The sequence below is a fragment of the Triturus cristatus genome, chromosome 2_1 (assembly GCF_964204655.1).
Source record: "Triturus cristatus chromosome 2_1, aTriCri1.1, whole genome shotgun sequence".
In the NCBI taxonomy this organism is placed as follows: Eukaryota; Metazoa; Chordata; class Amphibia; order Caudata; family Salamandridae; genus Triturus; species Triturus cristatus.
In genome coordinates, this window is record NC_140581.1 from 992,964,337 (window position 1) to 992,992,088 (window position 27,752).

Consider the following 27,752-nt stretch of genomic DNA (forward strand, 5'->3'; position numbering starts at 1 on the left):
CACCCATTGCATCTGCGCTGCTAGATAATATAGCTCCATATTGGGGACCGCTAGGCCCCCAGAGTCAGTGGGCATGTACATTTTGGCCAGTGCTACCCGCGGCCTCCCCTTGTTCCAGATGAGGTTGCGCAGCAATACCTCCAGGTCGCGGAATAATTTGGCGGGCACATACAAGGGCAGGTTTGCGAAGTAGTACAATAGGCGGGGCAGCACTATCATTTTAGTCAGTGCTACCCTGCTAGGCACGCTGAGGGGCAGGGTGTTCCAGTAGCTAACCTGCGTACGCACGGATGTGATCGCTCTGAGGAGATTCCCATCTAGGACGTCCGCCGGGGATCTGTAGATCCGTATCCCCAGGTAGCGGAAGGTGGTGGGGTACCACCGCAGCCTGTCCCCCCCCCAGTCGGACGTCGCACTCAGGTGTCTCCGGGCCAAAGGGGTAGGCTCCCGACTTGGCCCAGTTAACCCTCAGGCCCGACAGTGCCTCGAAGGTGCGGAATACGTCAGCGAGGGAAGCAGGGATGGCGGTCATGTCTCTGACGTATAGCAGCAGGTCATCTGCGTATAGGGACACCGTGTGTAGGCCATCCGGCAATGGGATTCCCCATTCCAGTCCGTGTGCCCGAAGTGTCGCAGCCAGGGGTTCCATTGCCAGTGCAAATAGCAACGGTGACAACGGGCAACCCTGGCGGGTGCCTCTGCGGACCCGGATGGCGGCCGAGAGGATGCGGCCCGTGCGGACCCGGACGGTCGGCTCACTGTAAAGCAGGGCGATCATGGCGTTATAGCCCCCCCCCAGCTGGTATTTCTCCGTTACTGCCCTCAGGTACGGCCACTCAACGGAATCGAAGGCTTTCTCCAAGTCCAGTATAAGGCATCCCGCCCTTGGCCACTGCTGCGTGGCGTATTCCTGGTGCTTTGGAATCATGTGATGTGAACATTTCTAACCTTTGTATGAAACTTATGTTCTACCTATTTTGCTTCTCTTTGATTTGTACTGTATTGTGTCATACTAATGGCAAATAATAAAAAAAAGAATTGACCCAAAAAGATGCAGGTGCTGACTTCCAACTGCGTATTTGGAGAGGAAGAGTTGGTTTTGTATTATTGTTGGTAGAATCGTTTAAGAATGCTGGGTGAAGAGTTAGTCTCTCTAGAATTTGAAAGAGGTCGGAAAGGTTGTATACTTTGAATCTCTCTTATGTTTGCAAGCCTTAGTATACACTTAAACGTTCCATTGGGAGCGGAAAGGGCAGGAAGGTTAGGTTAGGGAACTCGGGTGTATGTATGTGTTAGAAGGTGGTTCTGACACTATGGGCCGCCTGCATTTTTTGATTTTTGAGCACCTAATTGTTGAGCTTTTACTGTGGGGGAGCCTCATAAGTTGGGACTTACCCACAGTGAACTCAGGATGTAAGAGACTGCATGGGTATTTTACTGGTGTTCCCCTGGCTTGACCAGGTCACTGCACAGCAGCTGGAGTAAGGGACACCGGGCTGGTTACATGCAGACACATGTGTACATGCGTGTGCACACGTGTACGGGCTGCGCAGGGGAGATTCCTAGCGTGCGCAGTCCAGGAGCAGCTACAAAGTGAATGGTGTGGCAGGACTTATGCCGTATTGGGTGGTGATATGGAATAGGCTTTATACGCTGCAAAGAAACATGCCAGGGAAAGTCAGTGTGTTTTACTGTGTTTTCACTTCATTATTTCCCTAAGGGAATGTGGGGCCCATGGCTAAATTAACTTCTACAAGGCCTACAGTTTCCAGACATGCACTAAAGTCCATTGTATTGGAGTTGAAAAGAAGTATTCTGCAGAGTCCAAAGTCATATTTGTACTGCTTTTGGGTCATCCAGAACTGTCATATTTCTGTGAGCCAGCCAGGACTAGACCCAGGCTGAAGGCTGACCTCAGCTGGATGGATTGATAACCTTTCTTCCACAAGCTAGGGCCACCTCTCCACGAAGAGAAGATGGGAGGGGCTACAGGCTCATCAATTAGCAGCTGTCACTGGGTGCCAGGCACCAGGCTGCACCAAGGAGGGAAGACAGCGTGGGGGATGAGGCTTCAGACATGTGGCCAGAAACCCTGGACGACACCATTTTGAACCAGCTCAGAGGCTGGACAAGAAGGAGGGAGCAGGGGCAGGGACGTGATGTGTCGCTGTTTGATAGGACCAACAGAGACTTCCTGCCAGTCCCCTACTCAACTTTTAAAAAGTGCTTGCACAGGAAGAGAAGGTCTCTCTGGGGTGTGGTCTGCTGAGGCTGAAGGTGCTGGAGCCTGGCACAATGGGCAGTTGGAAGGAGAGACCCCCTGACTGCCCCAGGACCCTATCAGCACCAGAAGAAGAGCCCAGGACTGGTGCACAGAAGCAGGGGTCTCTGCACAGGGAGAAGAAAGGCCCAGAAGGAGAGCCTGGCAAAAGGCTGGCGCAGGGAGCCAGTGATGACAGCACACTGCTGAATCTACCCCCTCAGAGTCCCAGAGGGCAGAGGAGAGTGTTCCCAGTGGCGGGGGCTGGTAAAGAGGAGCATGAAGCGCCCCATAATGCCTCGCCAGGCATTTGGAAATCTGCCGTTTTGGTGCTTTGTGGCCCCCAGAGGAGGGGGGGGTCACCCTCACTTGTGAAAAGGTGCTGGGGGAGCTGCTGGCGAGGCCCAGTCTTCCTACCCGCCCCCCCCAGCACGAAGAAATCTGCCATTTTGGTGCCTGGTGGCCCTCAGAGGAGGGGTCACCCTCACGTGTGAAAAGGGGTGCAGGGGGGCTGCAGGAGCACCGCAGTCTCCCCCAGCATAAAGAAGAACAGTCCACCCCTAAGTTTCACGGGGCATCTGAAAGAATAACCTCTCTAGGGCTCAGCCAGCCTTTAACACCTTCTAGGCTGGAACTTATGTTCTACAGCTGAGGGTGTACTATGAAGTGCATCACGGAGTGAAGGGCTGAGTTGGGGGATGTCTGGAGAAGGGCATCCCCTGGAGGTGAAGTGGTGTAATTGCACCGAAATGCATTTACTATTGGTTATGTCTTTTTAGGTGGACTGAAAGTCACAGGTGTAAAGTGAAGTACCTGTGTAAGGTGATGTTAAGCTAAATGGAGTTATGTTGCTGGACCTTCCTGCTAGGGGGTCTGGCTGTATTTACGTAATCTAATGCTTTTACCTGGGATTCCTTTTAAAGTGAAGAGGCACACTGCAGGAGAAGTGTAGTTGCCAGGAGTACTTCTTTTGAAGGGACTGTAAGTCACATGTGTAAGGAGATGTCATAAGCCAAGTGGGGTTATGTTGCCAGACAGTCCTGCTAGGGTGTCTGGCTGTATATGCGCAATCCTGTGATTTCATCTGTGATGCCCTTAGGGTCTGTAATTGCAATGCATTCAAATGATCAACCAAGGTGATGAGTACTGTCATTCTAAAGTGTGCGTAAACATGGATTCTTGCTGCTGCGCGTAGGTGAAGACCCCAGACTGCTAGCCCGTTAGATATAGAGGTGCATACTTTATGGTCAGTAGTAGATGCTCAGTCAGGGTCATGTGTCACCAAGGCAGGTTTACCCCTTTTTAATGCTTGTTGAGGTAATGGGGTGGGTCGCCACTGGGATGGTGCCAGTGCGCAGGGCCCTCGCTCCAGGTTATGTTCAACTATCTGCATTGGGGGCAAGTTGATGTGCATACATGAGAGTGGTGGTACTAGACCCCCCCCCCCCCCTTGCGGGAGGGGTGGAGATGTTGTGCAGTGTCACAAAGTAATTCCAACAGCTTATGTATATTTGTAAATTGATGCATAGTATTGAGTGGTGTGTGTGTTTAATAAATGTACTCTTACTTTTATAAAGCAAAGTACAGACTGGACAATCAATTATTGAGTGTTATTTTTGTGCACCTGCAAATGGCGATTACTAGCCCACACCACCTCCCTAGAGTAAGCCTCAGACTGCTCTGCAACGCTACCCTCTGAGAGTCAGGCGCTACAATTGGGTGTTTGGTTCCCAGTGAAGGACAAATGTAGTGATGTTATTTGTGCAGGCCTCACAGATGCTGCCTCGTTTTCCAACAGTATGGATATGTCAGTGGTCAATGGGAGTACAGTTATATACCACCTGTTAGTTGTTAACCTATTTCAAACTAATACAGATATCTTAAAAACAGTGATTTATGTGAAACACTGCAATAAAAGTGTTTAGAGGAGAGTACAGGCCTGGGCGGAAGGACCACTGGTCATTCTGGCCTGATTTCCACCACCCACCCTCATCGATTGATCCCTCAGCCTATGAGGTTTCATTGTAAATTATGTTTGATTATTGTATAAATATATTTTAGCCTTCTAGTAAATGCTGTGATGGACTGTTTTTGAGGTGATGTGTAGGGATTTATTTATGCAATTGTTTCTCCCACAAGTGGGTGTGTAGGTTAGTCATTTTTGTCTCTTAAAAGCATTGCACTTTTTTTTCAAAAGATAGCAAATTGTAGGAGTGATGAATCCTACTGTTTTTAGATCTGGGGTTTGCCAGCCTCATTTCCGCCATTGGCTTGAGGGTTTGGCAATCACATCTTGGGATCTCCCAGTCGTGTTTTTGTCCTTCACCTAATGCTATTGGCTGTTTGGGTGCATCTCTCCATCTCTACTCAACTGCTCACATCTGACTGCATGAGAGACTACTTTGCAACTCATCCTTCTGTCTTCCTATATTAAGTACTTTAATCCCATTACGTGGTTCACGCATATAGTAGCCTAAAACTTTGATATTGCATCGTAATATGCGGGTCGGCTTCCTTTCCGAACGCCTCATTACGATGGAGGCGGTCAGAAAGGAATCCGAATGGTCATTCCGAATGGCTTCCGACGGGCTCAGAGTCAGTCAGGCAGTCTGAATGTGGCCAGTATTCTCACGGATGGCTCTTTCCGCCCCTGGGATTACAATGTCTGGTTTCAGCAGCCTTTCCGTGCCGGGTCTTCAGACACAGAAAGGCTGTCTGAACTCGACTTTGGAGGCCCCCAGCAGGGCCTCCTTGGGTGTACGGCCTCAGATTGGAGGCCGAAGGTGCCCCCCCTGTTGATCCTTGCACCCCGTGGCAGGCACCTTCAGGTGCCTGCCACGGGGTGCAGGGATGAACTGCACCTCCTATTTTCAATAGAAGCATGCATTCTGACCGGAATACAGGCTCCCATTGTAAAGTATTGGAATGCGATTGAACAGTGTTCAGTCACATCCTAGTCAGTCGGTGGGTCCCATGACCGAGACTATGTCTGGCAGAGGTAGCTCCACCCGACATCGTAATAGAACCCTTAGTGTGGTTTAGATAGGTAGTACTCTGAAATATTCTTATCTGCTGCATTTGATGAAGTATTGCTTAATCCCATAGATTTAGATTGAGAATCAGACGGCAGTAGCAGTGTCTCAAGCTAATATGCGTATATTGGATGCATTAGCATAATAAACCTGGACTTTTTGACTTCTCTAGTGCTTGTTAGGTGTTGTATATGTATTGCGTGTCTTCTTACCTTTCCATTTCCGCTGCTTCAGAGCTCTCATATGTATATAACTTCCCTCCACAAAAGTGTCTGCCTTATAATATAAAGGTTTTGTGCCCCGATTTGTGTTCCAGATTATGACTATACATATTTTGCACCCCTTGATCAGTGGGCTCTAGTAGTAAGTCATGGCCTTCTCTACCAGCAGTTTTAGACTGAAGGCGCATCGAATAAGCCTGTTCACTTTCCATTGCAGCTGTCAGAAACCCTGTTCTCCTGAATCCCCTCCCTCCCATCCATCTCTCAAAATTCAATTAACTTGTGATGGTTTCGTTCCATAAATGAAAGTGCTGATCGCCCTGGTTAGAACAATTTATGCAAACTATGCATACTAAATTAGTCCATGAAGGCTCGTATGGATTGTTCTGTAGCATATCAAGGCATGACCTTGAGAGTCGTAAGGGCAGATGCTGACCCAAGCATCTGCTACAGTGATCTTTTGTAGCATGGCCAGGTGTACAGCAGCTTCTGTACGGCTATAAATTCAAAACAATGTATTCTTTAGCTTTGCAGAGAAGAAGGGAATCATTGCAGTCACCAAACTTCCTTTGCTGTTGTCGTTTGCTTTGAGTTTCCCTCTCAGGTGACATTCTAAAGGATCTTCTGAAATTGGTTAATGCATGATGACATTGGGTTGGCCTGTCTTGTAGCAGGATCTTGGCTTTGTCTGAGGCATCAGCAATTGGAGCGAAAGACTGTATTGTAGAAACGGCCTTGATGAACCAGTTGACCTGCTGTTGGCTTATGACATCGTGGCAGTAGGACATGGCGCATCTGTTATGTAATGGTAGACGTGACTTAAATAATTACTAGTAAGTGTCTTATTGGAAATTGAGGGCTTTCCTACTTTTGATAAGCCCAAATGGATTTTTTTGTCAGATAGGTTTCTATTTATTGGTTTTGTTTTGCATGGTTGCAAATCGATGGTTGCAGTGTAGCTTCTAGAAAGCATGTTTTGGTGTAGTGCATAAGGAACAGAAGTGTTCTCCATTCATGTTGTAATAGGCATACATGCATTATTCCAAGAGGAATGTAGTGTGTGAGCTTTAGAAATGTAAAAAACAGTAGTTACTGTGGGACTCACTGAATTGGTAGAGCTGGGCGAGCCAACAAATTAATAGGGAGAGTAGAGCCGAGACAGCTCATGCAGGAGGTGAGCCAGAAAATAATTGCTATGTAAATCACACAGCAAACATCCAAATAAAATATGGTAAAGTCTCTAAAAAATGTTTTAAAAAATCTATTTCTTTAACATGTGGAAGCTTTAACGTTAATAAGGCACATTAAGCACTGCACTGAGAAGTACTTACTAACTTGATAGTTTTGTTCAACGTGTAGGCTGAACTCACATATTGGAAACTGCTTTCATATGCAACAATAATTGAGAACAAAGAATTTAGGTGAAATGAGAATTTAGGTGAAATGAAGTATCTGCTTAATATCACACAATTTAAGCGGAGAAGCTGCAATTTATCCAGGTTTTCTGGTTTTACTTTGAACAAATCAGCCAGGCAATCGGCCTCTATTTATTTTTCTTTACTTTAGAGCTTTTTTGTACCTCCTAGTTCATTTTCTCCAGTTTTTAAATACAGCACAAATTCAACGCAAGCTCAAATTAAATGTGGCCAGAATCAACAAATTTTGAACCAACGCCAAGACCATAAACTGGCTCTCCAATTCCAGAGTTGGCAGCTCTGACAGTAATGCCACATCTAGGTAGAAGGAGGGAGGCAGGCAAAAGCCACATGAAAGCACGGCTCGTTATGGGCTCATGGTTCCAACAGGACCTTGAGCTGAGCCAGGCTTCAGGCTCATGCCTGGCTTGAACTTTCAGTGGCTAGCCCAGCTCTATCAATTGGTCTTATGTTCCAGGAAACTACCAGGTCTTTGTTACCATTTAATTTCTAGGCAATTGCTGATTATCCTTATTTTCTTTTTAAGGCTGTTGGTCAAGTCACAGTTACTGAATGAACAGTATTCACAATTAGAAGTGAGCTGACCAATGGCTTAGAATATTAGGATAAAATAATCACTGTAACAGATTTCTTCATAGCACACAGGAAAGGAATATGCAGCTGTTTTTATTTTACCCTACAATTTGCTTTTTCAATAATCTTTTGAAGTATTCCCAAAACTGGCTATGATTAAACTGTAGTTTCCAGTTGTGTGGCTAGTACGATCGTGTTGTAGTATAAATTGCAGAAATCCTATTAAGTGGTTCACGCTTATAGTAGCCGAACACTTTGGTAATGTAGTGTAATAAAATATATTTTATTGAGTTCCACTGAAACAACATGCAGAAAAAAGCATGCAATATTCACTGGTAAGTCTGAAACTTGAAAAAATACTTTAAGCATGTCTTTTGTGGTTATGGATTGGAATTATCCCAGAAATGTCTAGTTCACCTGCCACTTCAGTGCCCCTTTTGACATTTTAGTGCTGGTTAGATAGGTAGTAATTTGAAATTTTCATATCTGATGCATTTGATGAAAGTATTGTTTAATCCCATATAATGAGAATCGGTGGGCATTAGCAGTGTTTGAGGGCAATTTTCTTCAAGTTAGTCAACTTAAGTTTATATTAAAATCAGTAAATTGCAACAGTAACTCATCTGGCCGCATTGTCAGCACAAAGGTACTAAACTGGGCTTTTTTTCATCGCTAGTGCATTCACCATTAAGAAATTATGTTCACCTCATGGGGGAAGGTCACAAAGCGTACCTCATAAGGAAACAGCAGTGAGTTTCTCTTAGCAGACTCCCATCTTCCTCCAGAATCAAAGATTGAAGAAGTCTGTGGGTGGGTGCATTTGAAATATAGTTCAAAGGAAACCGAATATAAACTTTAATTTCCATTGTTTGGAAGTGTAATTTGGCCCTCCTGAATATGGATCAAGATCCCCCAGTAACATGCTTTTGTGTTAATCATCTGTTGCACATAAGATATTTCAGCTTGTAGTGTAAGTGGCTCTGAGACTTTAAGGAGTAATGTTTCATAGCTATGACTATGAAATGCAAAACTTTACATTGTAAATGCAAGTAAACGGGTGATCCGTGTGCTTTGAGCTAGAGAAGATAGCAAGCTATTTGATATGCTGATCTTTGAGCGGTTGTAGTTAAAGTGCCTCTTGTGATTATAATTGCTAGCAGCCAAGGCTCAGACTCTTGTGCTTTGTTTTACAGTGTACCCTAGTAAAAAAGGAATGCAATTTATAGGAAATCCTCCCAATAATGGATTTGTCTAAAGTTCTTGAAAAGGCTTTGAAGAATGTTCCAGCAGTTTAGAATTGTTTACCCTGCTATCCCTGCACAGCCTGTTCCCATCCTGAAACGTTGACATGATCATCATTCGGCACTCTGCCTTCTTCGCTGAACTTTCTACCCCAGTGCCTTATCCTGGCCTTCCAAAACTCCTCCCTAGTCACCCTGCACGACCCACCTGGCTGGTCTTCTTATGACAATGACGGTATGAGTCTGTTCCAAGCGGATGAAAACTTGAAAATGAGCTGAACTGCAGCAGTTGAATATCGGCTTGCCCAATTGTGGCAAATTTACCTTGATTCTTTTGCAGCTTTAAGAGGTACACCATCCTCTGTGTAGAACAAATGTATCCTGGGGAGCTGCTCAGATGGCAGGTGCTTGGTTAGTTAATATGGTAGTGTTTGCCTCTCATGGAATGGTCTCTCCTGGCACGCAGTATATTTTGGAAAATTTGTTCGCTGTAGTATGCTGGGAGTATACCACTGAAATGGTACGAATCTGTCCGGTTGCCTCGATGACTAGTGTTTTATTTGCTCTCAATTCTTCATAGAGCCCACGCACAGAAGGTAGGTTAGACGCTGCAGTCACACACGGTTTTCTTTTTTCTCTTTGAGCACAGACCCAGATTAGGTTTGGGTTTTGTCTATCCCTAGTACTGTAGCTCAACCATTGACCATGGTAAACAAACTTGAATAAATATCACAACATTTTCAGCTCTCTGGCACATATCCGACAGGCCACAACAGTTTCCGCCTTTAAAACTGTCTAAGAACACCTCTCACCAAAGGAGGGAGCATAATGTGCACCCTCATATTGTACTTGGACTGATAGTGCCATCCCTGCAGTATAGGTTCAATCTCAATGAACAACCTACATTGTTCTTAACATGTATTTGCTTGTTCGTTGTTTTTCTATTTCATATTGTAAAGCGCTCTGGTTCTTGACACTGTCAAAGTGCAAAAATAAATAAGCATTCACTTTTAAATTCAGATTCCAGTATGGATAGTCTAATAATAATTCGTAACTCTTCGATTTGCTTGTAAGATTTAAATTCTTGGAAGCTTTCCAGAACGTGGTTATATTTCTATAACTTTTATGCAACAAAAACTGTGGTTTATGTAGAAATACCTACTGAAAATTAATAATTAATAATGAGATCACTGGAATTTTGAGAGCTTTATGTACAACAATGGAATGGGTCAGGGCCAGTATTAGCTGTTCGAATCCTTAAGCGCCAACCTTCCAATGTTTGTCTTTCTAGTTCTCCTTTTTAATGTAGAACATTGTATTCTTTGTGGATATGTGACGATACAATATGATCATTTAGATCACAGTACGTTACATCGCAGTTATTACAACGCAAGTCGTTAATGCGACTTGCGCTAGAGGTGCTGGATTTAGGAATAGTATGATTTACTATTCCAACTCCAGTGTGTGTAACAGTAGGGAAGGTGTTGGAATAGTAAATCATACTATTCCTTAGTGTAGAGCGCCATCCACCGCAAGTCGTAACGACCGTGATGTAAATGTATCGCAGTGTAATGACCGCGTTGTAAAGGTTGTTACCCATTCTTCGTGAATGGAGTGTCCTAATAGGATTATAGCCCTTCTGCCTTGGGCTATACCTTTTGTTGAAGGCTGTCTTCCTCTTTATAGGTGCTAACCTGCAGCACAGGCAAATACCCCAAATTCAGGGCCTTTAACAACCAGCATAACCCTTGGCAGCGGGCTATACTGCCATAAAATAAATCCACAGATTAAATAGCTTCTGCCTTGGGTCACAAAACTAGTATTTGCTTGCTTGTTGTGTATATTGGGCCATACATATTGAAAACCCAAACTCTGAGGATTTTGGGTTAGGATTTGAACTGAAGTAGCATTTGAGCTCATGAGAAAATTTAGTACTAGCTTTAAAGTTGATGCAGTGCTCCACAATTTAATCACGTTGTTATGTGTTATTGTGTTGTATCATATCATATTGTGTTAGTTATATAGTGCTTCATACCCATCATTACTGCAGTGTACTTTTGGGTCACTTGCTTTATATATCACTTTATGAACTAGACTCTGGTTCACTATGTGGAATGCAGTTCTTTTATTAATACATGTCAGTAATCTCTAAAGGAGGGCTACGCAACAGTGTGTGCCCCTGCCCCGAGTCCTGACAGATTTTTCATGTTACTCCATGACCGTGTAAATGATTCGCTTTTATACGCATCGAACACATTTTTATCCAGTGTGGCTATCTTGAAAAGCTGGCACAACTCATGAATCTGAAAACAAAATAGGACCCCCCATTGCACAGATTTTTTTGTTCAGTTTTGTTTTTATAATATTACATTTTAAAAAGCAGATTTTGCTATATCTTAGAGCGAGTGCCACCTGGCTAACAGCTATCTGCTGTAACCTATTGTTGTTGTTGGTGCATCTTCCTCATTACTGTCCTGTCCCTTGCTGCTCAGCCATGAGTGATGTCACTTGGAATGTTGTGTGTGTGGGACTGGAGGAGTTGGCAGTTGGAAGAGATGGGCTGAGCAGCAGGGAGGCTGCTCCTGGTGGGGCTCATATAGGGACTTAGCAGAGGCCTTACAGGAGTTTTACTTGGACTTTGTAACTTAAGGAATAAACCTATAACCTGTTCTAAGTGACCTGTCTACGAGACATCCTTCATCATTACACTGGCGACGACTGGAAAGAACTTACGTGTGTGCTTCTATGGACTATGGTTTCTGACGCTTAAAGGATTTTTCAAGAGAAAAGGAAGGAACTTCAAGTGAATTTAAGTGCGGGTTTTTGAGGAACCTGTGTGTTACTGGAGGAAAATACTAGTACTGGAACTGAGGATGTGTATAAGGAAATTTAACTGGAACTGGAACTAGCTGTGCATTTTAGATAGTTAACATTTAAGAGCCCCACCAGTGACCTTTTCACCGGTCGCCCTACTGTTCAATTGCTAGTTCCTGTTGCCTGCCTACGAGAACCCTGAGGATCGATGGGGTGTTTGACAGCTTTAATCTGAGACAAGGCTGAGGACTAGCGTGAAAATCGGCAGCGTAAAAATCACAAGAGTTGAAGAGTTGGATGTCATTCTCCCGCTGCGAGTGCCTGGTTTAAAGTTGCGGCTTTTGTGCAGTGATTCCTGCTATGTGATGTGACATAAGACACGGAGACATGAACACGGAGGTGCACCCTGGTGAGGCGTACATCTTCTTCAAATGCAACCTTGTCCGGTGGTTTACTATTTATTCTAGAGGCTGCTGAGGTGACAATGCTTATAATGTGAACCTCGGTGCTCCAGTGGAAAGTGTGCGACGCGTTGTGAAGTAAATCAGCACTGCTGGTGTGAGTATTGTATTTCGGATTGACACTGCCTATGCCTTTGAGGTATTTACAGCAACAAATTGTGTGACCCTGGGCACATTTGAGGTCTTGCAACTTTGGGCGGTTTAACCGTTTACCTCAAGTTCAAATTCAGAAGTATCGGCGTGTGTCTTTTACCTTAGTCTTTGTGTGGCGCGTGGCTCCTGTAGGATCTTTGAGTGACGTCAATTGCAGTACGGAGCTCTTTGGCTGCTTATGAACGCATTGCAGTTTGGATGTGCTGTGAGCCTTCCGGCACGACGTGATGGGCGTGGCGCCATTTTGTGTTTACATTCGTGGAGCTGACGGAACATGTTTCTCAGAGCTAACTGCATGAATAGTGTACATACACTATCCTGGTACTATACATTGTACAAGCTGAAAATGCTCATATTTTACCAACCACGCATCGTCTTCTCGGTGCAGGAAAAGATTTTGGATACCTTTTCGAGCAGTATTACAACCGTGGAAATGTACTTTCTTCACGTCGTGGGATCCTCGTGTATTCGTTTTTTTGTTTTTTTTTGATCTAGTTTGGTTTGATGTAGTCATGCTTCACGATCTACGGGCAGGGTGACATCTGGGTCCATGTTCAGATATTTATGGGACATTTTGCAACAGCTCTACGGTAAGACTGTTCTTGTGCTCACTTAGAAGCAGCTGTGGTTGTAATATTCAGTGCAATAGAGTATTCTTGTTTACGTAGATTGTGTACTAATGTTATATGATGCCACAGTTTTGCTTGTGCTGGAATTACTAAGTTCTAAACTACTAATGCCATTTCTGGAGTTGAGTTTTTTTTTGTTTTTTTTAGGGAGGTATTGCCCCTATAGGGAGGTGTTTTTTTTTCCCCCCTATTACAGTATTTGAAATTTTGGAGTTTCATAGGGAAAGTTTTTCCTTATTACAGTGTTCTGAGTCTCATAGGGAGGTGTGTTTTCCCTATTACAATATTAGATGAGTCTTTGGGAGGTGTTTTCCCCTATAGGGAGGTGTTTTTCCCCTATTACAGTGTTCAGAGTATCATAGGGAGGTGTATTTTCCCTATTACAGTGGTCAGAGTATCATAGGGAGGTGTTTTTCCCCTATTACAGTGTTCAGAGTATCATAGGGAGGTGTATTTTCCCTATTACAGTGGTCAGAGTATCATAGGGAGGTGTATTTTCCCTATTACAAGTTCAGTGAGTCTTTGGGAGGTGTTTTCCCCTATAGGGAGGTGTTTTTCCCCTATTACAGTGTTCAGAGTATCATAGGGAGGTGTTTTTCCCCTATTAGAGTGTTCAGAGTATCATAGGGAGGTGTTTTTCCCCTATTACAGTGTTCAGAGTATCATAGGGAGGTGTATTTTCCCTATTACAGTGGTCAGAGTATCATAGGGAGGTGTATTTTCCCTATTACAAGTTCAGTGAGTCTTTGGGAGGTGTTTTCCCCTATAGGGAGGTGTTTTTTTTTTCCCCTATTACTAAGTTTTGGAGTCATAGGGAGGTGCGTTTCCCTATTACAATATTCGATGAGTCTTTGGGAGGTGTTTTCCCTATTACAATGCTCTGTATGTCTTAGGGAGGGGTATTCCTCTGTGGGGAGGTGTGTTTACCCTATTATTGTTAATTTGTTGGTGGTGAGTACCCATCTAATTAGTTTCCCTAGGGAGGGGGATGGGGCTCATTGTATTTTCTAGCGAGTATTTTCTAATTTGGGTGCCTTATGTATTTTCAATTGCTTGTTGTATCTCTTTATGAATTCTTTCAAGATGTGTATTTTTGTTTATGCAAACGAAGTTATTTTGTGCCATCCTGACTAAATGCATTTATATCTTTTGCTTAGTTTTTCTAAGGAAGGGAGATGTGCTGTAACCTATTGTTGTTGTTGGTGCATCTTCCTCATTACTGTCCTGTCCCTTGCTGCTCAGCCATGAGTGATGTCACTTGGAATGTTGTGTGTGTGGGACTGGAGGAGTTGGCAGTTGGAAGAGATGGGCTGAGCAGCAGGGAGGCTGCTCCTGGTGGGGCTCATATAGGGACTTAGCAGAGGCCTTACAGGAGTTTTACTTGGACTTTGTAACTTAAGGAATAAACCTATAACCTGTTCTAAGTGACCTGTCTACGAGACATCCTTCATCATTACACTATCCTAAGAACTTTTATAGAATTCTGAGTTTGGCAGGTTTAGAACTTTATTAAAATGTCACATTCTTTGGATTCGTAAGTTGCTTTATGGCACATGACCTTGAAGTTGATTTACTTCGTGTGAGAGGATGAAAAACACACTCTTGCTGACATGACTTTGCAAATCAGTAGCATTTGAGACTTGGTCGGAGCTAAATTAGTTAATGTTTACATTGATCTGAAGGGAGACTTGGGCAGCACCATTTATTGCACAGGGGTTTTAATTGTTTCGGCCAGGTTATTTCTGGGCATAAATATTCAGGATTGCATCCCCACCTGGGTAAACAGTGTGTTAATTGGCCTTCCACATTTCCAATAGCTTTTGCTCTCGGCTGATAATTTCCACACCTGCACTGTCAAAGGTCATTGGAGCAGTATAAACAAGGCCTCTCAACCTGACTGACCTTTCAGTGGCGGCAAATATCAGTTGGCGGAGCAGCCGGAAATACTAATGCTCAGTGTGACACGCCTTAACAAGAGTATGGTGCCACTGTGAACCTCCACATGTTAAGATTTATTTTTAAAAATCAGTCTTGGGCGAACTTTAAAATGTAATGCAGTTCTCGAATTCGATTTTATTAAAAAGTAGGCTTAATTATTGTTTACTTCATAAGTTAAGTAAAATACATTTTTCCTTCTAAATGTAGAAATAAATCGAAAATATACTGGCATGTAAGAAGACTAAAACGGGTTTAACTTTAGTCTGTTTCAAAGCAAATAGAACTTATAAATCAAGCTACCCTTACTAAGTCTCAAAGCCAGGCGAGCTAAATTTTAAATAAATACCAGCGGGTATGTATTCTTTTTTTATTGAAAGTTGTCTACAGGCTAGAGAGCCAGGGCAAGCTCAAACATGGCTCGAATCAGAGGCCTGGATGAACTTATTCCCTCTCCACTCTCCCTTCCATTATGCAACTCCTTAAAAAATGAAAAGTCAAACAACATCCTGCATATTGGAGAACTCCTGTAACACAGTATGATCATAAATAAAATTGGAACTTTATTTTTATCCTTTACAGAACTCATAGTTTTAATTAAATGCAGAACAAGAATGAGAAACTAGGGACTGAAGTCATACCCGACATCATCTCATGGGCTCAGCTTAAGCTTTGAAAGTAAGGTCAAGCCAAATTTATAGCTGGGGTCTGCTCTCCTTGATGATTTGGTGGCTTGCCCACCTCTACATTTAACTAATTGTGCTATATTTTCAGATGTGCAGTGTGTAACATATTTATTACCATTGTGTGTGGGAAGGGGCAATGATCATTAATGATCCTAAAAAATGTTAATAAGTATATTATACTATACGCCTCTACATATATGGTTTATGGCATTTGTTTTCATGGTTCTTTGTTTTAACAAAAGGTATTTAACCAACACCAGGATGCCAGGGGTTAATTTTGTGCAGGATGGTAAATTCGAATTGAAGAGATCTTGTGACTATTGGGCAAAAAGTTTTTGTGTTAGGTTATTGTTGCATGCAACCTGTCAGGCAAAATAAATTGGTATTATCATGTAAAATTTGCTGCACTGTGGTAATAAACCCGAATGCGACCTTTGCACTATAGTGATACATTTGCAATTAGTACTGTTACTCTAAACAATATATGCTTTTAGGCCACATTTATTTTCACTGCCATGACGTAAATACTCACACACACGCATACGCACACAATAACCACACATTTTTTTTTCTTAATCTTCTCATACAGGCACAGTTCTGACAAGTGAAATTTATTTTGCTTGCTTTCACTTACTAGAAGTAAATTCTGTACACACTCTTTGGCTGCAGTAGTAATAGTGTATGCGGCCTGTCCACACTGACAAAGCTGGAAAGTGGCAGGTGCCCACATGTTCTATCAGTTCAGCAGACGTGGCAAGCTTGTATGTTTCATAGAAAGCTATCCACTGTCGAAGAACTTGAGAAGCCCCATTTTTCTCCCTTTAAGGCGCTGAGGGAAATTTGATACCCGTTCTGCACAGTTGACACATTTTATGGAGATCGGGTATTGATGGTCAAGGCCCAGCTGTTGGTCTTTTTATCTGATTGAATGACTAGTGTAGTCAGGAGACATTGTTCTCTACAGGGGAGAGATGAACCCCAAAAATCTGAGTACCGGAATTAAATCTGTAGCTTTTTCTACATTTGACTGCTTACTTGAGACTAATTTAAACCCTTGACAGGGTTAAGAAAATTACTTACACTGAATACATATCTCGTTATGTTCTTTAAAATTGAAACTATGGCTGGAATAGCTATTTATCTTATTGAGCATTTTCCAGTAGGCCTGAAGAAGTTGGAGCCTAGTTATACCACAGTGGAAGGGAGTATAAAGAGAGAGTGTAAGCGACGGAGAAATCGAGCTGAAGAGAGATGGTAAAAAGTGTCTGGTTTGAACATACGTTTGCTGGCTGTTTTTGATTGCTGGCCGGCCCTGGAGAACCATTATTTGTATGCAAGTCTAAAAAGATTTGGAATGGTGCGTTAGGACGACTACGGGTAATAAGTCGATATCTGGGTACCTAATGAGGAAAGCAGGTGTGGTTGCATTTGTTGCAAGATATGTTAAGCTAGTTGAAGCTGATGGTCGGCGCCAATGCCTGGAGTGAACATTTTTTTCCAGTTTGGCGAGAATATTGTTAGGAACTCTTTTTAGTTTAAACCAGAGTTCTTTACATATTTATACCTTTGCAAATAATTTTGGCTTGTAGCTTGTTGATACTTTGTAACTATTACTTGCGAAACTACTACAAAGGAGACAGGCCTGGAGATGATTTTCTCGTTTTTAGGAAACGGGATATTTAGTGACAGAATTGGTTTGAATTTCATTATTAAGGTGTTTATGTAAAATATACCTGAGTAGTAGTGTAGCACTAGCAGCAGGTCAAACACCCCTCTACCAGTTTAGAATCGCCCTGTTCCAGATGTTGCAAGTGGAGAATTCCTATGTACCACAGCAGATTTTTTGGGATATATCAAACGGCATTAATGTTGTGAAGAGTAAGGAACTTGAGAAGAAAATCCTCTGTAATGTACTGTAGACAATGACCATTCCCCAATTTTAGCAACACACAAAAGCATGAGTTCAGTCGCTATCTTAATGTAAAACCTTGGAACAGCACTATGCACCGGCAATAATTTTCTGGTCTAAATAGTTGGTTCAAGGATTAACAAAAAGATAGTTTAAAATGTAGATTGGAAGCCCTTATCAGTGTTGGTAATAGAAATAAATGGTGGTCCACATATTTAAATTGGACCAAAGGGAATCACCAAAAGAGGAAATAATACAATATTATCTGGCTCATTCTGGACTAAAAGGAAATTCAAGTAATCATTTTTTGATAATCTTCTACACCAGTGGTTCTTAACCTGTGATACGGGGACCCCTGTGGTCTCTGCAAGGCCTTCTCAAAGGGTCCGTGACTGCCTAGAAAATTAAATAATATTAACAGATTAACAAAGTGTATCTAAATAAAGAAGCAAAATTTGCAATAGAACATTTGAAAACATTCGGTAAATGTGACGGAATTTGAAATTGGAATCTTAAAATCAAGGTATAGTAGACCTCAGATTGCTTCATGAGAGCAGTGCAAGCACATCAAACAGAATTTAGTATGAATAGTGAGTATTCTCAATAGAATTTTTAGAAAAGCTTAAAAATTTCCATTCAGATTTAGATTTTTTAAAATATTTGTTTGAGAATTGAGTAAAATATTTGATAATTTGTATATTTGTTTGATGAATGCTCGTTTCTGTATCCTTTTATGTATTGTTTTGCTGTTCAAATTATTGAAAATGTTTAGGCCGGGGAACACTGCTTCCAGTAACTACTCAGTGGGGGTCCCCAGATTCTAATAATGAGTTAACACCGCCCCCTCCCGCCAACCCCCTGGGTTCCAGTAATGAGTATTTGTGGGTCTACAGAAGTCTAAAGTTTGAAAACATTGAGCCACACAGCACCTGTGCAGCCTGTTTACAAGCTTTTTTGGGACAGAATACATGCACAGGCTGAAACAGCTATGCATACTGGGGTCACACATTTTAAAATTTTTTGTAAATTCCAAGCAAAGGTTCAATCTAACTTAGTATACAGACCAGCAGCTTTTAGTTTCCATGTGATTTACGTTAGGGAAAATTTGACACAGGCATTTCTCCCTGATTAATGCTCTTCAATCCAGACATGCTGATCTACTTTGATAATAGTGAAGATGGAAGTTTAAATAATAGTAGACCATATCAAAGGTACAGCGTAGAGTTAACAAAAAAAGTACAAATTTCACAGTGTGTCTTAGGAAAGAAACATACCAGATACATTCTATCTTATCCGATCTTTCAGCTTTGAAGAAAGATCTTGATGTGTTCACCCAGACACACTGGTTTGTTTGTGATATCGTCTTGCTTTGAATAAGAATACGTGGTTTTTCATAAATCCTAGTATACATAAACTGTATAAGGACCATAGATATTTGTACCAAATTTATAACAATGCCAGAGGTTTTCATTGCTGGGTATTATCTTACATCGCCTTGTTTGTGTCTTCACAGTGTGTAAGGATCCTCCATACAAAGTGGAAGAATCTGGTTATGCTGGCTTCATTCTGCCAATTGAAGTATACTTCAGGAATAAGGTAGGCAGTCTTATGCTTTCTTTTCAACTATATTAAAACCATTTTCTCTTAAATTTCTAAAGGTAGCAATTTGTTTTAATTTATCCCTCTTTTTTCTTCTTTAAGTTACCTTTTTTATTTATTCATTTTTTTGCAAATTGTATTGGAATTAAATGAATGTAATAAACTGTGCTGTACATCTTAAAATTGTAGGTATGCTTTCCTGATATTATAATCCAATTCTCAAATAGGTAACTGATGTATCACAGAATTGTGAATGTTATAGCAGTATGGCACATGGCAGCCAGAAATCTAACATATAAAATAAACAATATACAGATAGTCCTGCAATAATACAGACAAGTTGAACTATTCTAAAAACTCCTAAATAGATTTGTAACTAGAGTAGTATGATATGGCAAAGTTAGATTAGACTAACAAACATAACCAGCATTGGCATAGCCAATAGGTCTCGCCTTTGGGACCTTATAAGTGTTTAGCCATGCAACAGTTGCATAACTAAATACTTATAAGGTCCCAAAAGCGAGACCTATTGGCTATGCAAAGCGGCCGTGAAAGTGAAAGTGATCGCGATCACGATCAAACATCAAAGCGGCCCTGCGGCAGCGAAAGTGAAAGTAATCGCGGTAAAGCGTGGCGCGCGTGCCCGCGCACATGCACTGTAGCTCTAGGCTGGCCTGGTAGCACTTTTTGGAGCCCTCTCAATAAGTCTCGCCAGATCAGCGCATGCGCTGGGTCAGGCCAGACCTAAAAAGCGAAGTACAGTATGCTGGACTACTTTTAGCAAGAGTGAGGAGATGGTTGTACAGCTTTTGGTATATGTCTGAGGTGCAAAGATTATGTAGGTTTGTTTCTTTGCCATGTGTTACTGAAGATCCGACTAACAATTTACCAAATAGATAATTAGGCATTTGGAGCCATAGGCAAGAGTAAGTCAAGGGAGAGCAGATCATGCCCATCACAGCTAGGCAAATCTCGAATAACATTACCAGGTACGCAGACCACTATGGTATTGGGTGCGCTTTCATTCTGCATTGCCTCTTTAATGATCTTAGGTGTTTAGGATTAAAAGGGGTGCATTGGGTGCATTAAATCCCCTTCACCTTCTTGACATGCCAACATCTATCACTGAGGAGATGCCCTAACTTCGCTCACTTGCTGGAGTTCAGAACAGACCATGAACATTTAGGGCTCCTGTTTGGGCCAGGGTACTAGAGACTTGAGACAAATGCTGGATTCTATATGTACAACCATTGATCTCATGATAGAGATTGATGGCTATCTGAATTCACATTTTGGTCCCATTTAGTTGAGTTTGTGCTTTAATTTGGACATTGCCTCAATAAGAGTTTGTAGATTTTAAAGACAAGTTAATTTCTGTAACCCCCCCCCCCCCCCCGTCTGATTGGTGAATAGGCCCTGTGTGGCTTTGAGAGGCTTTCAGGTTTAACAATCTGTAGAAGTCTGTAGGTTGTATTTTCTTGATGCTTTTAATCCCCTACAATGAACTTTTCAGTATCTTGCTAACCATCCCAAAATATAGTGTACCACCTCAATTAAAATCTTTTTTTCTCCTACCATAACGAGATTATGGGAAGAGCAACAATTTGTTATTTTTTCAATAAATGAATGAAGTTGCTTTCAGCATCCAATAGGTTCAGTCAAAGTAGAGATAGCTCACTTTCTATCTGTATAGGGATTTTTTTTGTCTTTTATCACCCAAAGTGCACTTTTCCAAATTAAGTAGGCGGATTGATATTCATAGAGGTTTTCTAGATTTATCCTGTCCAGTTCTTCCTTCGCCTTGTTTTACTCGGAGATTCTGGGATTCCTCATATTCCAAAGAAATGAGGTGATTGCTGCATCATCTGGTTTGAAGACCTCATTAGAGAAGCAGGTGTTGAAGTAACTGTCTAAATTATCATTTGGATTCTTTCCCCCAAGGTTAGATATTTAGGTGCCCAGGAATCCATTGACTTTGGAATTTTTTTATTTTTCTTAGTCAAGGTAGATTATTGCATATCATAATTAACCTCTTCGACGCCGATGACGGAACGGTTCCGTCATGCACGTCGGTTGGGCTGTGCTTATGACGGAACCGTTCCGTCATGGCCCCGCCCGCGCTCAGAACTTTCAGCACCGCGCGGGAATCCGCGCAGCGCTGAAGAGGTTAAACCACATCCCAAGGTGTTTGAAGTAGAACGGTTGCCAGTGTATGCAAGTGTTGCCTACTACATCTGGGGTGTATAGAGTTTTAAGGCATGAATATCCAATTTGACTCTTCCTGGAGTATATTCCGAAATTGTCGGCAGATGTCAAGTAACACAGGCATAGAAGGTTGAGCATCATCTGTAAACACCTGCATGTCAATAACATAACCTGCATTTTTGTAGCCTGGTGTCCAGATTTAATTGCCAATTGGCGAATATGTGCTTCATTTTGAGGCTGACATGGATTTGATTGTGAACATGAACATTTATGAAAAGCAGGCAACCCTCCCTTGCGCTTTTCCCCAGGTCATATGGTTCTGATAAGTACCGGTCACTCACATTGGTTCTCAGGTTGCTGTATCTAGCCATAGCCTTAGTCATTTTAGTATTTTGAATTGATTTTGCACTGAATGTAGGAAGATTTGTATTAACTTGTCAAAGGCATTCTACTCTTTTTAAAAAAAATGTATTATTGTTTTTTTATTGTGCAGAGCCAAAAAGGAAATAGTCATTATTTACACATCACAAAAAATGTTGCACTGTAAACAAATCGCATCCTGATTAAGCACATAATAAATACATATAGCAACCAAAAAAAAAAGAAAAAAGACCCCATTATCAAATTAACAATCAGCAAAATAATCCCAGACCATCACATTTCTTAGTTGCCCCCACCGCTTAGCATAAGCTTCTTCAAAACATTTTGTACGTTTCATTTTACTCAACCATTTCTCAAATAACGGTATTTCCAATGATCTCCAGTTTTGTAAAATCAATGAACGGGCAACCAACATAGCGATAGCAAGAAAACGTCCCCGAAATTCGGAGAGTATAACCTCCTTACTCCCTATGCCGAACATAGCAGCTTCTACTGAAGGTTTATAAATTTTCCTAATCGCGCCACTAATGTATGCAAATATTTTTTCCCAAAAAACCTTTAACTTGGGACAGGAAAAAAAAATGTCGCCAACCTCCTGCTGTTTAAGTACCACAGCGAAAGCAACTATTTATCACCTCTGGATACATTTTATTTAGTGCTTCTGGAGTATAATATACCATCCAGGTGGCAAAAAATGCAATTCTTTTATAATTAGCAGCTCTCAAAAACGTATTCCCTAAAGATGAGATCTTTTGCCATTCCCGATAAGAAAAAACACATTGAGTATGAGCTTCGACTTTCTCCAACATCTTTAGTACCAAAGGAGATTCATCTTGATAATTCAATAAACTATACCAATTGCCCACTCCAGATAATCTGGCAACATATAGTGCGGAAGCAATTTTACCAGGAGGGATGTTAAAAATAAAATTATACTTTTTAAAGAAATTAATAATTTGGATGAATTCAAAAAAAGGTTTATTGGGACCCAGACTTCTAGCCTGAACTTCTTCCCAGGTAATCAACCTGCCCTGAATGCCCAATTGATTCAAAACCCACAAACCAGAATCGTTCAATTTTTTCAATTGAGTAGAGTGAATATATAAACCTAGATCTCGACACACAATTAATTTTAACGAAAAGATCGCCGAGAGATCCTTTTGTTTAAAAACGATACGCAATCGATTTGAAAAATCTAATAATGTTTTATATCGAGTTCTCTGTGGGAGTTTCGAAGTCTTTAAAAAGTTGAGTTCCGGCCTCTTGGATCATCTTGCTGATAAAAAAAATTATCGACCTGATAAGGTTTAGACAACAAACATGGCATTCTACTCATCTGTTAAGAAAGCAGTCATGAGGCTGTCCATAAATTGTGCCTTTTCAGTGAAGTGGCAAAGAAACATTGTGTCACTTCAATAATTCCTCTCCTGAAGCTTGTCTGTGATGGGAAAGAGTGGATTATCACCTTTTAAATTCTGCAGGCTGGAATTTTAACATGACATCGTTTTTACAATTGCAATTAAGTAAGGATATTGGCTTGTAACATTTGTATTACGACTATAATGGCTTCAGCAACTGAACTAGTGACTTAACCGGATGAGGTAAAGCTGTGAAATGAGTCTAACCCAGTAGGAGATTGTCTATGTAGGTCTTTTAGGAGAGGCAGTTAATCCACGTGGTCATTGTGATGTTTTTTCGGGCAAGACCAAGATAGCCATAGTTTCTGAAATGTTTTTGTTGGTTTATCTAACTGAGGTCCATCTTTCTCGAACCGTGATGAAAGGTCAGGCCTTTCAATATATTGACTCTACAGATGAACCAAATTCTAGTGTTTCAAGACAGTTAGGCATAGTAGTTCTGGAAGATCAAATCTATTTCACTGTATTTTGTGTGAACTTTTCTTGTATATATTTGATGGTGGTAACATGGGATTTTTGCCTTGGTATGTGTTTTTTGATTTTCGAATGGTTAGTCAAATAACTGCATTCCTTCATTGTATCCAGTTGTATTTATATTTAATGTTTTTGAGCTGGTTCGCCATTGACAGACTTAGACTGTATATGCTGTGATTCCAATTATATTGTTTCATGCTTCTAGTTTAACAATGTAACATGGTTGCTTTTATTTGTATATGACATAATGATAATTACTGTACTTCTCAAAGGATTTTAAGGCATCCCACATGATTTGCGCAGAGGAGCTCCTCTTTATTTTCGTCTACGATTGGGAAAATGTGGGATTTTTTGTAAGGAACAAAGGTAATTTAGTAGCTCTTAGTCTACCAATTTCTTGTTTTGAGGAGGAGATCACCCAGGGGTTATAACGCAGACATTGGCTTATTCTGAGGCTAGCATAGGTTCGTTATCTGTAGTGAGCCCCATCCACCAATATTGTAGATTTTTCAGTCCTCCTCTAGCCCAAAGTCAACTAAAAAGTAGCTCAAATTTAGCTCAGCAGTGCCGCTCCAAGGAAGGAGGGGAAAGGGCACTGTGATGCAGACCGGAATGAGCACTGGTGACTGTCCTGGCATACACCTGAATACGTTACTTGCTCCAAGACTATTTAGACTGGCAAACATGTGAGTGACAGCAGCATCTGGTGCAAATGAGGCCATGGTCATGATACCTATGTGTTGGTTTGGCTTCCTGCCTCGGATATGCATGACATTTTTGAAGTAGCTTGGTTGGTGACACAACCAATTTTGGCAGGCGATTCCCGACATTATTAAACCGTATCATGGTAAGTTACCTTTCAGCAGTCCCCGTTTAAAACAAACCAGATAAACGTGATTGGGTATTTAACAACTTAATGTTTACATATTTAGGCTCTGTCGGTGGCACCCTTCTTCCACGTGCAACAATCTAGCAAGCTGTCAGCCTCTTAGCTTAATGACCTCGACAAGCATGATTTTCACATATTGATGAGCAGCAGATCATGAGTTCCAGCTCGGCAGGGCAAAAAAGTTGAGGACTTCAAGTTTAGTTATAGCAACATGTTGCATCTACAGCACTGCATGAAAAAGATGATTTAACTTGGATTGTTCATAGACGCTACTGTTAATGTAGGTGAATAGGGCAACCGGATTAGCTCAGAGTTATCTGTGTAAATGTGCGTGACAAATTTGATTATTTTTTTTAAGTGCTTCAGTCGCACTTCTCAAGGGGTTGGCTCTGAGCTCCTGGCCAGTGCATGCATTGGCTAGAGCAGCAAAGACTTCGCCTGTCTCCAGCTGCCATTTATACCTAGTTTGTATGTTAACTGAAAGTCGACTCTAACCCAATGACCTAAAAGTATTTAAAAAAAATATATATATATTTTTAACTCCTGTACCGGAATGACGACACAGCAGTCTCCAACATGTAAAGTACACATTTTTATTTTCCTTTTGCTTGGGGCCGTGACGCTTTTCGGCAGGATCCCCTGCCTTGACCACACAAGGAGTAATTTTACTGAAACGCTTTTTAAAACAGTGATAACATCACATGGACTAGAGGACATGGACAAAATACTACACTCCTATGTATTTCACATTGTTCACAAGATGCATTTAAATTGAATTTACTTGAGTTGCATATTTTTCTGAATTCTTTTTCTTTAATTGCATTTTTTGTTAGTTTTGTTTTTCTATTTTTATGATTTTCCTGTGCAATGAGTATTTTCTTTTTCTTTTTTGTATTAAACTTTATTGTACCACTTGCTGAAACACCCACGAGCCCGTGAATGCTACCAGGTTGATCTTAGTGCTTATTTTGCGGTCGGTTATTGTTTGCTACTTTATCTCTTATATACAGCATGAAGCTGGTAATGATGTATATATACATGTACAAAATGGAAGTGTGCAGATATGCAATAGCAGTTTAAAAGATTGTACAAAATTCGCAGTAGCAGCAGATATGACGGGATTTGACATCAAATTAGCTGCATATTATTTTTTGTAACTTATAGGTGATGACATGTGCAAGTGCTTTCCTATAAGTGTGCAAATTGTGCAATTGCAGCCCATATAAATGTATGTGCAAAGTTGTAATAGCAGCCATAAATGCATAATTGCAAAAAACACTTTGGTTATGTGCAAAATTATTTGTAACTTCTAGACGTTGAAATGTGCAAGTGCTTTCCTGTAAGTGTGCAAATTGTGCAATAGCAGCCCATAAATATGTGCACATTTGCCATAGTAGCCATAAATGCAAAGTTGTAAAACACTTACATTATGTGCAAACTTGCAAATAGCAGCTCTTAACATCCTCGCAGGACGAATGCACTAATATAACAGTTGCTTCCATAAAAACAATTATATAATTAATCCAAAAACCGGCTCAAACATCCTATACATTTATGATTAAAACCTGATTTCTGATCTTTAACCACACGTAATCTCTCCTTGTGTCCCTTCCCTGATATGGGGACTGTGACAAAATACCATTTTAATTGATTATCCTCCTAAGCGCACATTCATTGAGTTGTTGGTACACATAAAAGTCTAATTCCATTGCTTAAAAATACTTTTTCAAGCCATTAAAAGATATAACCCGGGGGCATGGCTTGGGCGTGCATGGAGTGAGACGTGTGTCATAGAGTCTCTGCTCCAGCGCTTCCCGAATAAGCCTTTTCCCCGTCCACCGGGATCACCCTGCCACCTGTGGAGCCCTGATTTCTCTGGGGGTACCTGCTGCTACCATCTGCCGCTGCGGGGGCTGCCTGGGGACCCTGTCTGGCGACGTTCTTGCTCAGCGACTATCCGCTCTGCTCCCGCCACCATTTTGTCTGCTGGCTGCGGTGGAGCCTCGGGCGGTGCCTTCCCTTGCTGCCCCGGCATACCGCTCACGCTCCGGAGAGGTTTTGAGGGTCCAGACCTTCCCTGCACTATCTGGAGCCCTGTGTGCAGCCTGCTCTCCCCAACTGGACCCTGACGCTTGCGAGGGAAGGCGGTGACCGTTCCTGTGGCCTGCCGAGCCTCGCTGCATGGGAGATCGGCCCCATCGAGGAGCACTACGGACGAGGAGGACTTCACTGCTCTGCCCTTGGGCAGGAGGTACCGGGACGGGGGGTGCGCCATTGCAGGTGCGCTCGGCCTGGGTGACTTTCAGTGTGTTCCCCGGTGCTGACTCTTGTCATCCTCTGCGGCCTGCACTCCCCCAGCCGCGACGCTGATGCCCCTGCCTGTCCCCTTGGCTGTGGAGGTCAGCTTGCCTGGGGACCTACGCTGTGGCAGCTTCCCCTCTGCTCGCTCGCCTTGGCCTCTCCTGCTCTCTGGACCCTACTCTGCCACGCTCCTGCTTCCCGTGGGCCCTGGGGACCCTTTGATTCCTGCTGGGAACTGCTCTACATCCAGTGAGGCCTTGCTTCCTCCTAGAGACATTCTCCTTGGCCTGGTGACCCCCTTACCGGCCCATTCAGCCTCATCTCTGTGGATTTGGGGGACCACCCAAAAGTGCAGGGTCCACCCTTCGTCCACGGGTCCGGGATACAAACTGAGACCAACACTGGAGCGCCGAGAGAAAGGATATTTATTACAATATCATGAGATGGAGAGAGAGCATCGGCAACAGACACCCGCAGCTTGTCTGACGCGGCAATCTGCGGAGTGCTTTGCTTCTGCACCTTATATACCCTCCTCTCCACCCTGTGCGTGCTAGGTGAACAATAACAAACACCAATAATTTACAGACAAGCAATGGTCCGTTATGATACAATCAGCAGGTGGTGGCTGTTTGGCCCCTGCAGGGCATAGGTGAAAAAGGCATGATTATGTCAAACAAAGGTTAATCTGATAAGTCCACAGATGGTAATAGTGAAGCCCCTGCAGGGTGTAAGCTAAAAGCATGTTTATACGATAAGTAAAGTTCGATCGGATAAGTCCGTAGATGGTAGTTGTTGGACCCTTGCAGGGCACAGGCGAGAGGAATGATTACTCAGCAAGCAGAGGTCAATCTGATAGGCCAGCAGATGGAATCTGTTGGACGCCTGGAGGGCATAGTGTGCAGCGTGAGGACGATAAACATCTAAGAAACTTGCTGTCCGACTGATTGAGCATGGGCTGGTCAGTTTGTGGCAGGTCAAAGCACGAACAGGGTGTGAGCATCCGTGCAGGAATGTGGGAGGTCAGAAGTGAAGCTCCAGAGTGATCGTGAAAGAGAGCAAAGGTCAGTCATGAAGGGTATAGCACAAAATGGAGTGAATGGCAAGATAACAGACCTACTTTTCCACAGTCCCTCCT

At 42.3% G+C, this 27,752-nt stretch overlaps 1 protein-coding gene across 2 annotated transcripts in view; it reads left to right on the forward strand.

Annotated features, from left to right (window-relative positions):
* Positions 1 to 27,752, forward strand: part of MLLT3 (MLLT3 super elongation complex subunit) — a 504,841-nt gene that overhangs the window by 212,971 nt on the left and 264,118 nt on the right. For both annotated transcript variants that reach the window (XM_085634429.1, XM_085634424.1), the window contains one exon: positions 18,864 to 18,946. In XM_085634429.1, the coding sequence (XP_085490555.1) occupies positions 18,864 to 18,946 (83 nt within the window). The remainder of the gene's footprint in view (positions 1 to 18,863; positions 18,947 to 27,752) is intronic.